Here is a 15,816-nt window from a genome sequence, read left to right on the forward strand (position 1 = left end):
TACTTATTTTTGTGCTACAGAGTTCACTTCATTGCTCATGCCCCTTTTGATCCTTGCTGGGCCATCAGTCTGTGGGGCCACCCCCCCCCCCAGCACACCCCACAGCCTCTCCTCTATTTCTCTCCTACACACTCCTAAGTTGCCTTCAAGTTTATGCCCATAAACATAGTGTTTTAAGTGCTCTTGAATGTGTTTCTTTATGTAAGCATGCTAACTTTCCTGTTAATCTTTAAAAACCCATTAGCCAAGCTTGACAATTGGAATTACTATTATGGAGAAGGAAGTTGAAAGGCAAAATTTACACTGTATTTAAGTAGTTGAATTGTAGTCTCTACTGTCTGAGACTGGAAGATAGGGAGAGAGAAAAACAAAGTAAGATATGGAAAAGTAGTTGAACATAGTGCCTAGACCTGCAGTCTCAGCTACTAGGAAAACCGAGGCAAGAGTATCGCTTGAGCTTAGGAAGTCAAGCCATCCCAGGTAACATATGGGGGGGGGCGTAGGAGAGACAGTGACAGAGACAAAGGTGGAGGGGGGGTGCTTAAAATTGAAACAAACAAGAAAAAATTCTTTCTAAATTAGAAAGAGAGTCTGAATATGGTGGTGGCACAGTGCTGCAAATCCTAAGACTAAGGCAGGAGGACTGCCACAGGTTTGAGCACATAGCAAGAGCCTGTCAAAAATAAAATAAAGGCGATGATAAAAGAAACAGTGGTATATATATATATATGTATATATATATATATATATGTATATGTATATGTATATATATATATATGACATGCAAACTGAGCTGTAGGAATAACCAGTTTCACTTTAATTTCTAGTCTTTCTTAAGGTGTGTGTAGTGGGAAGGAAGGCAAAAGATTGGCAAGATTCATGATTGACATTTGGCATTAATTTCTTAAACACTGCCTTTAACATCATGTCCTTGGCTCACCTATATAATACCCTCATGTATCATGATTTAATATTGCAATGGCCACCCCTTCCCCCATAACCAGCAATGTTAACCAGCTTCCAAGTCTCCTCTGTTTCTGCTCCGGGCACTCATGACCTACTTGTTCTTTCTTCCGTTTCCTCACTTGGCAACAGCTGATCTCAGGGCATGGTGTCTATGTCATGGCTCCTGAGTTTAGAAACAGATACCAACTGTGCAAAAATACATAGGGAAATCAAAATATCAACAAGTCCACTAAGCCTAGATTGCACAAGCAGATTGAGTGTTCCTTTGTACAGATTTCAATAGCGTTGGGTTTGAGCAAGGTAAGAGTCCCCTGAGATCCTAGTGCTTAATTTGAGGCTAACTTGGAGTCAAACTAAAAACTAGAGTCCAATTCTTCCCATTAGTTTTCTTCAATTCCACAAACGAATGCAAAGCCATGTGTAGACTAGCATGCAAGCGGTCCTCTTCCAATCCTCAGTACCACTCCTTGATTCCATTCCTTCTCTCCCTTGTATATCGTGATGTTTTAAAAATGTGAGCCAGAGATGAGGAAACAGGGGCATTGACTATCTGACAGCATAGTCTCAAGAGGAGAGAGAGTCCCTATCAGCCCTCACTCTTTGCTTTGGCTGATACAGTTCTCATTTGCAATGTGCATACTCTATCTCTCTGGATGGGCAATGTAGTTTTCTCATCAAGTAGTCTCTCACCTAATTCCCCTTGGCCCAGTCTTGAGAGCATTGGCCTTACTGACACCTCCTTCTTTGTCACCTGATCTGAGTCCTCGTGTAGGTAGAAGGGATGAAGCTGAGGAACAGATCTGTCTTAATTACCAAAATCACATGCTCTGGGTAATGAGCTCATTTGTTCATGTTAAAATATGCCAGGCAGCAGTGGGACTTAAAACATCTTAGAATATTCCTGATCTGTTTCCTGTAAAATAAGTCTATTAAGCCTATTGGTGGCCATCCATAAGTTTTCTTTGTCTACCAGCTATGACTAAATAAAGGAGAAGCTGTGGGCCTACATACATAGTCAGGTATTATACAGTACTACATGGTACTACTAACCATATTATCCACAATACAAAGCTGGAAGGTTTAACCAATTTGCAGGAAATCTACCATCGGTGACTATCTTTGAAGTAAAACGAGATGAGAGTCAAACTCTTTCCATCAAAACATACACCTGTCACACACATACACACAAATGTCTATACCCGTGTGTAGACTGGTGGGCAGTGCTGATCTCTTCGTATCTCCAGAGCCACCAAAGCTATGTTCATGTGTTTACATTTTTCAGCTAGTGTGCTTGGAATGAGGAACACCAAAAAAGTTATATTTTAGGCTTTCACATTTAAAGGGGGAAGAGGGAAAGGAGGAGGGATGAAGGGAAGGAGCAACAGAAAGCAGGGGAGTTGGAGGCACAGGAGAAGGAAGAGAAGAGGGAAAGAGTGGAGGAGAAAGAGGAAACAGAAACATGCTACACTGAATCATAAGGGGGTCAGGATGCCTTGGGCTCAGACTTTAACAGAGGAGTGAGACTCAAAGCTATGAGACCCACAAAGACATCTGCTTTCCTATGGAAAACAAGAATTTCATGTTATCTAGCGTTCTTCTAATGACACATTAACAGATAACATTCTAAGTCTTGACATTGTTCTTGGTGGTATTTTCTCACATATCAAGAACCTCCCATGGTGAATGGCTTCCTACTGGCCAACCTCCTGATAGACAGTGTCCTCTGCCTTCCTATTCCTAATTCCCCCTTGGTTGAAGGAAAGCTGCTACAGTTAATCATGTCAAGTCCAAATGTCACAACATGCAGCACCATAGAGGGGGCTTCTTTACAGTTCTTACCTTTAAGAACAAGGAGACATTTCCTAGAGTCCCTCAGGACTCTGATCATACTTCACTTGTCAGAATTAAGATGTGTACCTATGAGCCTGCTGTGGCTGTCATTCTAGCCTAGGATATGTGCCCTGAACTAAACCAAAACCCAGCAGAAAATGAAACCACCACAGTGGGGTTGGGGCAAGGGGAACAAACCTACTATTCTCTGAGTGGAGGGGAGAGTTAGATCCACTGTAAAACCGAAAGGAAGGGGGCTGGGCATGGTAGTGCAAGCTACAATCACAATGCCCCCCGCCCCTTACCATGATTTTCATGGTTACTATTTTTCTGAGCAGAAGTACAGGAAAAGGGGGAGGTATAACTGACTATTAGAGGCCCTGGGTTTGATCCCTGCACCCCACATTCACAAATCAGAGGAAAAAGGAAAAATAAAGGTAGGGATGGATGACGGACTAGCAGGTGTGGCCAACCATCCAGTCTGAGTACTAACTTAGGCACACATGGCTGGGAAGGAGCTCTTCAAGGCTGACAGGAAAGGGCCTTACCTTCAAAGTCAGACCATCTCCTGACCAATAAACACAGGAAGAAATCTATAATAATGGGTATCTGGGGGGTAGATTTTTAGTGTCCTGCAGTAAAATGAAGCACCTTTATTATTTCCTTCATTTCCTATCGTGACCCCATGAGTTAGGGACAGGACTATAATGAGAAACTGAGCACTTAAGTGACAAGGTCACACAGTAGCAACAGTGGGTGCAGGACTGTAACTCAGGTGGTTGCCTCAGATACTGTTCCTTCCATCATCACCTCTATCTTAAGGGTACAGTCAGGGTTCATGAGGGGGCTCAGCAGGAAAAGGCACTTGCCTGATGACTTGAGTTGCATCACAGGAACCCACGTGGTAGAAGAGACAACCAACTTCCACATATACATCCTCCTCCACAATAAATAACTAAAGTTTCCTTATTAATCAATAATAATTAACACACTCATAGGATACTTGTTAAATGCCTGGTACTATGGGCTTTCAAACATCATTGCAGTACATCTTCAGAGCTATTGTACAAGATGTTATCATTACCACACTGTGGATAAAGAAGCCAAAGTCTAGAGAAATAAACACATTATTGTATATACTTATTAAATACTAGTATTAGATATCAAATAATGGTTAGCAAAACTGGGAAATGTGCAATCAACAGAGCAAGGATTCCAACTAATCCTAGCAACTCCAAGGTCAATGCCTTTGGTCACGCCAACAGTAAACGTAATAGACTGTTCAGGTTAGGGCCTGAATGTTTAATTCAAGGTCTGGAAGAATATACAGGTACTCATACTCAGTTCAGTCAGCTTCTGTGATAGTGACTTCTATATCCATTCAGGACTGGGTCTCACTTCCAAAATTAGGTGTTAATTTTTCTTGTTTTGTATATAAATAGAGATTCATAAAATGAACAAAAATTAATATGACTTTTTAAAGCTATGATTATATTTAAGGTGACGAATAGGATGGGTAAATCAAAATTCGTATCAGCTCTAACAACAAACAGCAATTCCCTGAACTGTTTATTAAACTCGATGGGCTCAATTTCTTTTTTTTTAATCACAAATATTGTTTTATTAATGCTTATCAATGTATGCACAGAGGGTTTTCTGTGATGTCAGATAAGGGCCCTGGTAGCAAAGTCACCATAGAGATAGGTGCTCGAGTCCCTTCATGGGCCTCACAGGTTGTCAGGGGGTTCATTTGGGAAATTCAAATTAACTTCCTTGTGAATTGTTTATTAAAAAGCATCAGTCCTCATACAATATGCTCTTGATTATTAGTGGATGGGTTCAATTTCTATAGAAAACTATGTAACTTAGCCTAAATTACACGATTCTGCCTCCCACTCAAGACAGGGTCTCATTATGTAGCCCTGGCTGACCTGAAACTCATTATGTAGACCATGGTGCCTCACTCAGACTCACAGAAATCAGCCTGCCTCTGCCTCTGCCCCCAGAGTGCTGGGACTAAAGGAGTGTGCCACCACACATAGCCACAATTCTAAAAGACTAACTTCCCACAGATTTCCACAACATATTATTTGGGGAGAAAACAACTCTCAGACACCTACTGGTTTCTGTCTGGTGAAAATCTGTCAGCTCAGACAGAATAAAGGAGCTTTTCATTTGATCCTCATTGTCCCTTGCCTCTCCTGTCTTAGGCCTTGAATTGCTTCTCATCCACTTGGGAACAATAATCATTGAAATGCCATGCCCAAGAGCATGGGTTTCTTCTCAATGCCCAGTCTCTGTTTCTCCTCCTGGCATCTGTTTCCCTCTCTCCTTCCTTTATTGTTCCTCCCAAAACTTCCTGCATGCCAGACAATGGCTGCCCCAGGTAACTCACGAGGAGTCCAAAAGGTGTGCCTCACAAAAGCTCTTTCCTCCCAAACTTCCTACATGCCAGCCTCAAGCTGCCTCCAGTACTCACAAGGTGCCTGGCAAAGGCCCTCTCCTTCCTGTTTGCTTAAGAAACAATGGAAAAGTTGCCATTAAAAAAAAAAAAAATCAAGTGTGAGCACTTAGGGTATTTGGCAAAAATACCCTGCGAAGGGAACACTGTTGTCAAGGCCCTTCCGTGAAGAGGCCGGTGCCTAGAGCCGTGGTAGGACCTTTGAGAGTCCATGTCCCCTCCCAAATGTAGAGGATGGTCTTATGAGGCCAGTTTTGGAAGCACTGCTGCAGAATAAAGGAAAATAATTACATATTGCAACACCAAGGGATTCGATGTCATGAAACACCAAGAAGCTAGTCATGGACTAGATGCACACACAGTGAAGACTGTGGACGCGAGACACAATGAGCAGCTGCTGTGCAATTCATTAGACCATGTGAATACTCAGACTCAGGATAGGTTCAGAGGGGCTGGGCTCAGAAATGAAGCATGGCTTATGCTGCTATGGGCGCACAGGATATGAGTAAGCGTGAGGAATTCTGGGTTGGGCGTGGCTTGGAATGACTGACCCGGTGGAAGAGAAGAGAGGGCTGACTAGAGCAAAGACAATGCAGAAGAACGGGAGTGCCTGTGATGCAGAGGGCCCAGAACGCCATCTGAGGGGGGGGGGCGCTGGGGAGAAATTAGGACTGAGTGCTGGAGAGGAGGAGGAAGCCTTCAGGGTGTGTGGGATTGCTGGTGAGACAACTCTTGTAGCAGGTGCATCTGCCAATGATTTCCCTCAGCCGCCCAGAGGCTCTTATTCAGAGGGCTTGCTAAAAGCAAATTGTTGGGCCCACCTCCTGAATCCAGAAGTCAGGAGTAGAGACAGAGTGTCTGCATCTCAACCCAGCGACTCTAATGCCGGGTCACTCCAGAAGAAGCCATGTTGTGCTGGTTGGACTAGAGACCACCTCAACTATGAACTAGTGCCAGGACAAGGGTCGCCGTCTAAAGAGTGGAAGTCGAGGAACTGGTGTGTGGTTGGAAATGGGTATGAGAGAATGATGAAAATGGAGAGATATTTAAGTGTTCGACTCAGTGGACCCAAATAGCAAGAATAAAAGGGTAGGTTCTACGAAGAGCCATCTCTGTTGCAGTAAATCTTTGGTAAAATGGAACCCTTCCTGCTGGTTCTGTTGTTTCTGGTGATGCGAAATTAAGCAGCAACAGACAGCTAGTGAGGACTTAATGAAAGCAGACCTTCACAGGAGGTCTGCCAGACACATGCTCTAGGCACTGTGGGATAGATTGGGTAACTGTGATTGGCAGTGTCCTCCAAGCTAACCTGACCCACTTACATGCTTGTCCCAGGCTGAGCCCTATACCATTGTTTCATATCATCCATTTGCATAGACTCTACACCCAAACCAGAAATACCTGTTTAGGACCAGAATGACAGCTGTTGTCACTGCTACCTCCACCCCCACCCCAGGGCTGGGAACTGTGAACCTTGACTCACTAAGCCAGTGGCTCCCAAACTTTTGGGATGGGCAGCACCCTCAAGTTTCTCTCGCCCTTACTGCCAGGGGATATCTCAGCCCTAATGTAACTTGGGTAAGCCTAAGACAGAAGGAGTCCAGTCTGGGATAGAAGCATTCAGAATCCTTGGGGGATACTTCACTGGGGATAGCAGCAAGAGATTACCCTCTTCCCCTGTTGGCAACAGAGTAGAGAAGGACAGCCCAGTATGCATCCCAGAACAATAAGCACACAGCTACACACTGATGTCCCTGTCTTGTCAGCATGCTTATGACAAATGGACAAGGTTGTGGCCCCTCAGATCACAGAGGACAAGAACATAAACAAGCATAGAAATACTTGACAAATGAACAAGGTTGTGGCCCCTTAGATCACAGAGGACAAAAACATAAACAAGCATAGAAATACTTCACATGGGACCATGCATCTCACAATATTTCTATGGAAAACTAAACCCCAAGTTCTGCATAGTATTCATTCTGTCAGCCAAGGACATTTCCAGAAAAAGTCTGCAAATACATTTCTAAGATCCTAGTGTTATAAATTGGACCATTCACAAAGAATGGTACCCACAAAGATGTTCCTTTGTCTAACATGTTAGAGAGCATCCAGAAAGAGTGGTACCCATGTAGATGACCCCTTAATCTAGAATGTTAGGAAGGATCCTAACCCAGGAGCCAGACAGAGATATTGCTAACACAGTTCGGAAGCAGACAGCAGGGAGACCTGACCTACAGGAACTTTATTTGGTGGCACTCAGAGAGAAGCAATGAGATCTGATGACATGAATCTTCTAGGGCAACCTTTGGATGCCCTAGAGAGTCAAGGGCCACGAGTAAAGTGGGGAGATGAATTGCTACAGGGAACCCATTGATAAAGGTGGAAGTGGCAAGAGCTCTTCTAATAATAGACATGCCCCGGAAGTGGACCCATTGGAAAATCCTTGGGCCAATTAAACTGGATGCCAGAAGTAGTGGCTCATGCATATACTCCTTGGGAGGCTAAGGCAGAAGGGCTGCCAAAAGTTCAAGGCCAGGTTGGGCTACACTGTGAGCTGTTTACTCAAACAAACAAGCAAGCAAATCTACTTGGGTGTGATGTAGAAACCTAAAGACAGGATAAGAGAGAGAGAGAGAGAGAGAGAGAGAGAGAGAGAGAGAGAGAGAGAGAGAGAGAGAGAGAGAAAATGGATTTCAAGTCAAAAATTTAAATACTGGCATTGCTGAATGCCAAACATAAAGTTAGTAAATTTGAAATAATTAAATGACGCAATTATCCATTTGAGGGCAAAGCAAGAAAACATTTTTAAAATAACATGACTTACAAGAATAAAAAGGTTTGATAAGACAGTGATGAAACTATTCAAAATCAAAACTATACATGACACATAAGTGTAAAAGCATAATATAGCCCAAACACGATGACAAGGTTGAGGAGGACAGGGATGGAGCTCAGTGGATGGAGTGTTTGTCCAGCACTCACAAAGCCCTGGGTTCAGTTCCCACCTCTGCATGTCCTGGGGCCTGTTGAACATGGTGGCATATGCCTATAATCCCAGGACTCAGCAGGGGAAGGCAGGAGGATCACTCTTATCTACATAATGAGTTCAGGAGCAGCCTGGGCGACATGTACAAAAACAATTGACAAAACAAAAATTAGTCAATGCTAAATAAATGATCTTTGAAGCTTTGGAAAGACACAGGAATCATGAAAAGGAGCAAAGCCCAGTAGCTTTAGTCCTTAAAAGTCCTTGCTCAGGGGAGGTGCTTAGTCTTGATGTGCCAAGCTTTGTTGACACCCATGGGAGGCCCTGCCCTTTTCTGAACAGAAACAGAGCAGTGAGGCAGAGGGGAATAGGGGGAGTGGTGGGGGGAGAGGTGAGAGGGGAAATTGGAGTCGGAATGTAAAATAAACAACGTCTAAAAATTGCTATCACTTCAGCCGTGAAATTATAGCTCAGTCCAGGGACAGAGTGACTGCATACCGTGTGCAAGTCACTGCATTCAAGTTCCAGTACAGCAGCACTGGGGGTGGGGTGTGTGTGTGTGTGTGTGTGTGTGTGTGTGTGTGTGTGTGTTACATAACAGGAATTTCAGAATTTTTTCCACAATTGCAGGTTCAATAAATCAAAAATAAATAAAAATCCTGGTGCTAGGGGCTAGAGATGGCTCTGTGGTTAAGAACACTGGCTGCTCTTCCAGAGGAACTGGGTTCAATTCCCAGCACTCACATAACAATTCACAACTATCTATAATTCCAGTTCCAAGGGATCTGACACACTCATACAGATACAAGTGCAAGTGAAACACCAATGCACATAAAAACAAATACATCTTAAAAAAAATTAAAAACAAAAAAGGCCTTGTCCTCAGGTTGTGGCCTTATACCACTGTGATGAGTCTGTAACTTCACCAATTACAACATCAAATAAAGAAACAGGCAGCATCCTGCTGGGGTGACTGACAGTGGGGAGTCATGTTATTGGGGCAGGGACCTAGGACACATCTCTGTACCTTTCTCTGAATCCTGCTGTGAATCTACAACCACTCAGAAGCAAAAGGAAGAAAAGGAAAAACCACCATGCAAGGAAAATCAGACTACAATAGGGAAACTGAAAGAAAAGAAAGCCTTTATGAAAACTATCTTTAGATAACTAAAAGTTAATGTATGTCTACAGACTTTTGCTAAAGGGCATAAAGATCAATGATTACATTGAGAAAAATAAACCAGTAGTTTGAAAACGGTAAAATGAATGATTGTGAGTGCTTCCTGCTCCTGTGTCTACATCCGTTTGATATGACAGTCCTGTCTTGCTTTGGGAACTGAGTGAGCACAGTCCTTAGAGGTTCCTGTACAGTATGCCTGTCTGCCACCGTGGGAGTAAGTCCAGTTTCCCCTCTAAAGGATGTGCTGCCTAGCTACAGGAGATGCAGTTCACAGCCTCCAGCTCAGCTGCCAAACAGCCTGTATCCTGTGACTCATTGTGATGTGTGTACCAAGAAAGACTGGCCATTCTGCTGATGGTGATTTCTAATATATTTCTATCCTTCCCAAAGACCTTCATGGTTCATCTCAGCTCACCAGTGGAAGCTGTACACACGTGAGTCAGGTTACCATGGATCACCAGCCCCAGCTTAAAAAGCCAACCAGACAACTCAGACAACCATGAAAAGCACGTATTTCTTGTTCTAAAATAGGAAGTTTTGGTGGGGCAGTAGTAGGTCATCGAGAAAACACTTGTCTCCCCAAATTAGAAAAACAAAACAACAACAACAACAACAAAAAAACCTACAATTGTACATTTAAAAAAAAAAGTTTTTTATTTTTCTTATTATTTTTAATTGTGCATGTCAGGCACACATGAATGTAGTGTCTGTAGAGCCCAGAAAAGGGTTCAGGTCCCCAGGCACTGAACCATCTGATATGGACATAGAACACTGAACTCAAGACCTTTGCAATAATATTTCTCTAGTCCCAAGTGGCTCATCATGCAGTAAAACCTGGCTGGAAAATGATTAGCATATTAAAAAAGATGTTATAAGCTGGGCATTGGTGGTGCATGCCTTTAGTCCCAGCACTTGGGAGGTTGAAACAGGCAGATCTCTGTAAGTTTGAGTCCAGCCTGGTCTACAGAGCTAGTTCCAGGACAGGTTCCAAAGCCACAAAGAAATCCTGTCTTCAAAAACAAAAAAACAACAACAACAAAAAAAAAAAGATGTTATAATACTTAACCTATGTCAGAATTAATATTAGAAAACCCCATGTCATTTACCGCATGGGAATTTAGGATGTAGTAGCACATGCCTGTAGTCCTAGCACGCTGGAGGCTGAGGCACAGCAGGATCATGAATTCAAAGATAGCCTCCTATCTCCAAAAAATAAAAACAAACAAAACTAAAGTTAGAAAGAAAAAAAAAAAAGTGTCACAGGCATCAAATAATCAACTTAAAAAGAGGTTTGTGTGGCTCAGAGCTTGGAAATCCCAGTGCATGGTGGGATTAGCCCTGTAGCTTTTTGACTGTGTGCAGAAAGGCCATCATTGTAGGTAGTGTGTAGTGGGGCACAGTGTTCCCTTCATAGCAGTTGGGAAGGAAGAGAGGAAGAGGCTAGAGTCCCACAGGCCCCTTCAAAAGAACACATCCACAGGGATGCTTCCCAAACACAGCATGGGCTGAGAAGGCTTTAACACACAGGCCTTTGGTGGCACTGTAGACACCAGTTTTAGCATTGTGCCTGGACACAGACTGAACTAGTCAACTTTTAAAAATATCATTATTAAATGAAATAATATAATAATATAAAGGCATTCTAGGGGTTTGTTTGTTAACATATCTAAAATGCCAAACCCTCAAACAAGTGTTAACTGAAGACAAGGAATGTAGCTCAGTGGTAGAGGGCATGCTTAGTGTATACACAACCCTGACATACACACACTCAGACACATACTAAACCACACCCTTGTAAATCAAAGATATAAAACCCAGACCACTTAGCAATGCTGAGAAATAGAAGAATTCAGCAAAGTGGCTGGTTATAAACTCAATATACTAAATCTAGTTACAGTTCTGTGAAACTAGCATCAAAAAGTTAGCAAATATAGTATTTGTTCTTAGATTAACTTAGTTTTAGAAATATAAAATTTGAAAGATACTTTTATAATAGTGACAAAACTATAAAGTAGCCAGGGACATAGCAAACAAGATAGAAAATTATAAAGTCCAAGGAAAGAAACAGAGACACAAGCTAAGACTCACATGGTGTTTGTAGCTAGGAAGGTTCATCATAAAAGTATTACTTATCTCCAAACACTCTGCATGTTCAATGCAATTATAAGCACAACCTAAATAGTTTTTCATGACATTTATTGCATGCCATATCCATGACATAAACTGAAATTTGTTATGAAAAAATCATTGGCTATAAATAGCCAATACTTTTCTAAGGTATATATTTGCAGCACATGAACTGCTTATGAATGAATATTAGTCTTTGTATACAAAGAATATTTTTAAGTAAACAAAGGACAATCCAAAAATAAATTTGGCACAGACATGCTAATATCAGAGAGGAATAAAATGGACTCTTAATAACTGGAAAACAAATGTGAGTGCTAAATAAACATACCACAGAGCCAGCCACAATCCCAGCTATCAAGAAGCTGAGGCAGGAGGATCATAAGATGGAGGCCAGCAAGCCCCTACGACTCAAAATGATATGGCAACAAGCTCAACTCTGTTCCTCAAGGGAAAAATGAGATACATAACAATCTTATCATGTGAAATAGCCAAAATATTTAAACTCATTTATTGTAAAAGATATTGTGCATCAGTAACAGTTCATTCAGTAACAAAGGGACTATTGATTGGCACAGAATTTTGAGGAAGCGTTCGTCATTGTTTTGTAAGTAGAACATGTTTCTAACATAATGTAGTTCTCCTAATAGATAGAGAGCTGCATGCATGACCTGTGAGCTATGAGCTCTAGGCATGTGTTTCATTTCTTAAAATGAAAACTGCAAATATACAATGTTTACTGACAGGAGGTATTCAAAATTTTTTAATGAATTATAGTTTAATAGACTGTGTAATATGACAGAGTATAAAATACACATATAGGTATATTTTGAGTAAAATCGAATGAACAGTGAAAGGCAAGAGGAAATCTCAGAAGAACATGCATCACAATAGCACTTTCATAAAAGTCTGAAGTCAGCCAGCCCCAAATCACCGCATATACAGCAGTGTTTCCCTATTCCTGGCAGAATATATCCTGTTCTCATTGCTCAGATAGCATAATGTATATCCTATATTCACACAGGGAATCAGTAATATTAAACTTGAAATGGATTTAAGTATGGAAGGAATTTTTGTTTCCTTTATACACTGCTGTAGGAATGTCAGGATCATGGAGGTATTCTGAAAAACTCTGCTGTCCAGCCAGGGGCCTTCATCTCCCATTGGCCATGTGTTATTAACTATGTTAATTATTTAGATTCTAGGAAGTGGTATTTTAAACAGCATCACTAACCAGTTGGTGCCGCTCAGTTTTGAAAGCTACACTATATATTGCAGCAATTCAATGTAACAAAGCAGTAAATGGCTCATTAGCTGCTTACAGACTCTTTTCATAGAGCATCCTGTTACTTAGCAACATTTAAAGAGAGATCCATGAAAGACAAAAAGAGATGGAGGTGAAGGGGGTATAGGGGGAGGGGAGGTTACATGGTGGGATCAGGGTTAGCCAGGGTTATAGAGGGGATAAAAAAATTTACTAAAATACACCTACTTCAAAAATCTACCAAAACACACTTACTAATGTCAATAACTGATATGCTAAGTGAAAAAAATAAAAGATAATTTAAACATCTGCCAGCAAGAAATAACTTTAGTCAGTCATGCTCTTAGGAAATAAGATACATTTTATCCAGTGCATGTGTGTGTATGGTCCTAGTTAGCGTCTCTTGCTATGATAAAACACTGACAAAAACCAACTTGGGGAAGAAAAGGTTTGTCTTCCAATTCCATGTCACAGTCTTTCACTGAGGGAAGTTTGGGCAGAAACCTGGAGCCCGGAACTGAAACAGAATCCATGGAAGCATGCTTGCTTCTCATGGCTTGCTCAACAATTTATTGCTGTTGTTTGTTTTTCTATTTTTTTTTTTAATAGCACCCAGGCCACTTGTTCAAAGGTGGCACTGCCCATAGTGAGCTGGGCCCTCCCACATCAAGCATTATTCAAAACAGTTCCCCACAGACATACCCACAGGACAACCTGATAGAGGAATTTTCTCAATTAAGACTCTCTATTCCCAGGTGACTCTAGTTTGCATCAGTTTGACAAAAACCTAACCAGCACAGGGGCTGGGAAAGAATAGCAATATAGTGTTTAAGGATGTGCACTTACAGCTCTTTCTTGTGGCACCTCCTAGGTGGTTGACTGTGACAAGCTAACTCTTTCCCAGCCATGGCTGTGTGAACTCACTAAAGTGGATAATGAGTGCAAGCTTCATACTTACTATAGAAATGTGAGCCCACACAAGTAGCTGCTGGGCTCTGGGTGAGGAGAGGTCTGAGTCAGTGATGGGAATGACAAACAGGCTTTCCCACGAAGCAAGGTATCCTGACCCACGGCAGTGCACTTGCTATTGAGTAAGGGTATTTTTGTTATAGATTGTATAACAATCTATATTATCAAATAAGTCAGAATAATTAAATAAGTATTAAATAAGTCAGAAAGCAACAATGACTTAGAAATTTGTGGCAGGGACTCTCAAGGATGGCCCCCAAGATTGCATCCCAGGATTCCCATTAAAGGATAAGACACAGTGACACACTTCTAATAATGTTGCCAAAGGGAAGGGGAAGTCACTTCCAAGATTAGGGTACAAAAATACTGTGGTTTCTATCCTGGGCTCACTTGCTGTCAGCTGGCAAGGAACTGAAAGGTCTTTCCCCAGAATCTAGAGAGGAGCTGAGGCCTCCAGGAACTCAACCCTCCCGGCCACTCTCCAAGTGAGCTGGGGTCGCCTTCTGATCCACTAGAGCTTCAGGTAAGATGGTTCCAGGTAACAAACAGTCCGAGGGCGCCGGTAGAGAAGTACCGACAGAGATCTACATTTTACTCCCATTCCTGATTTGCAGAAACAGTTTTAGAGTTTCAGAGTTTTGCAGGATGATTTAGTAATGCAAGGAAAGATAAATAAGAGCTGGTTAGTAAGAGCAATGGGAATAAAATATTAATGGCAATAAGAACCCAGAAGGACAAGCCCAAATGAGCATCAGTGAGGGCAAAAGGAGCACTCATGGGGATGACTTACGAGTTTGGTTACCTGGTAGAAATGGTAAATAACAAAGGCCAGGACCTTTGTACCAGAGAAATCCCATCCAGGGAAATTCTCATCTATATATAAACCCCACCGCTTTGACCTCATTTGATATCACCCAAGTGGTTCTAGGAACCTGGAGCATTGGTCTTTAGAGTACTGTGCTAAATATACAGTATGAGCAGACAAAAGTCTCATTTGCAGGTAGCATAGAAGGCTTGGTGTGTGCCCTCACTCCCCACACAGATAACATGACAACACAAGCAAAGACAACTAGGCAGAGAAGACAGACATCATCTTAACCGGAAACAGGGGAAATGTACCTGGGAATACAGACCCTTGCCTTGCAGTGTCTGGCTTTTCTGTGGGTTCTGAAAATCTGAAGTCAGTCATCAGGCTAGCATGGCAGGTGCTTACACACTGAGCCACCAACCTAGCCCTGTCTTAACTTCAGATAATTAGGAAATCTATATACAAATCTTTTTGATGTTTTCTTTTGCTTTCTGTGAGACACCATTTCTTTTGTATCCCTGACTGTCCTAGAACTTGCTCTGCAGACCAGGCTCTGTGAGTCTGAACTCACTGAGATCCACCTGCCTCTGCCTTCTGAGTGCTGGGATTAAAGCACTTTGGAAATTTAGCTGTTATACTTTATTTACTAGGGTATCTTCTTAATCTAGTTCTTCTAAGAATTGCTACCATGCCAATAACACACTGAACTGAAGAAAACAATTGTGGTGTCTGTCATGCTAAAAAAGCTTTATTTACATGGGTCTTCAAAGTAGACGTCCACTTCAATTACAGAGATCTTAAACATTTCAGTGTCCTTCTACTGCTTCAAGCATGAAATGTTACCAGACAGATTATAATTTTACAGAAAAGCATAAAACAAAAGCACATTCTATAATTTAATATATACAGTGCCATTAGTGGTTAACTTTACAGTTTATTTACTTATTTATTTTGAGGATAATTTACTGAAGGTTTTATTGATAAAATTCAGGCAAGGTTGTTTGCTAACATAGATTTCCACAGAGGTTCAAGAGCATTGCAGACGAACAGACTTAGTGTTTTGGTTTGTGAGTAGCTGTGCATCATTTTATTTCTCCCCTTTTATCAAAAGTCTTGGATGATGAAGAGTCACCACAATTATAGCGCTCATATAGAGTCTGAAATAAATCACAAGTTTTGTTTTTCAATATTTGAGCTCAACATATTAGTAGATCAGTACAGA

The 15,816-nt window shown here is 41.7% G+C and overlaps 1 protein-coding gene across 2 annotated transcripts in view; it reads right to left on the minus strand.

Moving 5' to 3' along the window:
- Positions 1-15,477: 15,477 nt before the first annotated feature.
- The window catches only part of Ttk (TTK protein kinase), a 37,474-nt gene continuing 37,135 nt past the window's right edge, over positions 15,478-15,816 (minus strand). For both annotated transcript variants that reach the window (XM_051207864.1, XM_051207857.1), the window contains exon 22: positions 15,478-15,751. In XM_051207864.1, the coding sequence (XP_051063821.1) occupies positions 15,677-15,751 (75 nt within the window). In that variant the 3' untranslated portion in view covers positions 15,478-15,676. The remainder of the gene's footprint in view (positions 15,752-15,816) is intronic.

The sequence above is a fragment of the Phodopus roborovskii genome, unplaced genomic scaffold (genome assembly GCF_943737965.1).
Source record: "Phodopus roborovskii unplaced genomic scaffold, PHOROB, whole genome shotgun sequence".
Lineage (NCBI taxonomy): Eukaryota > Metazoa > Chordata > Mammalia > Rodentia > Cricetidae > Phodopus > Phodopus roborovskii.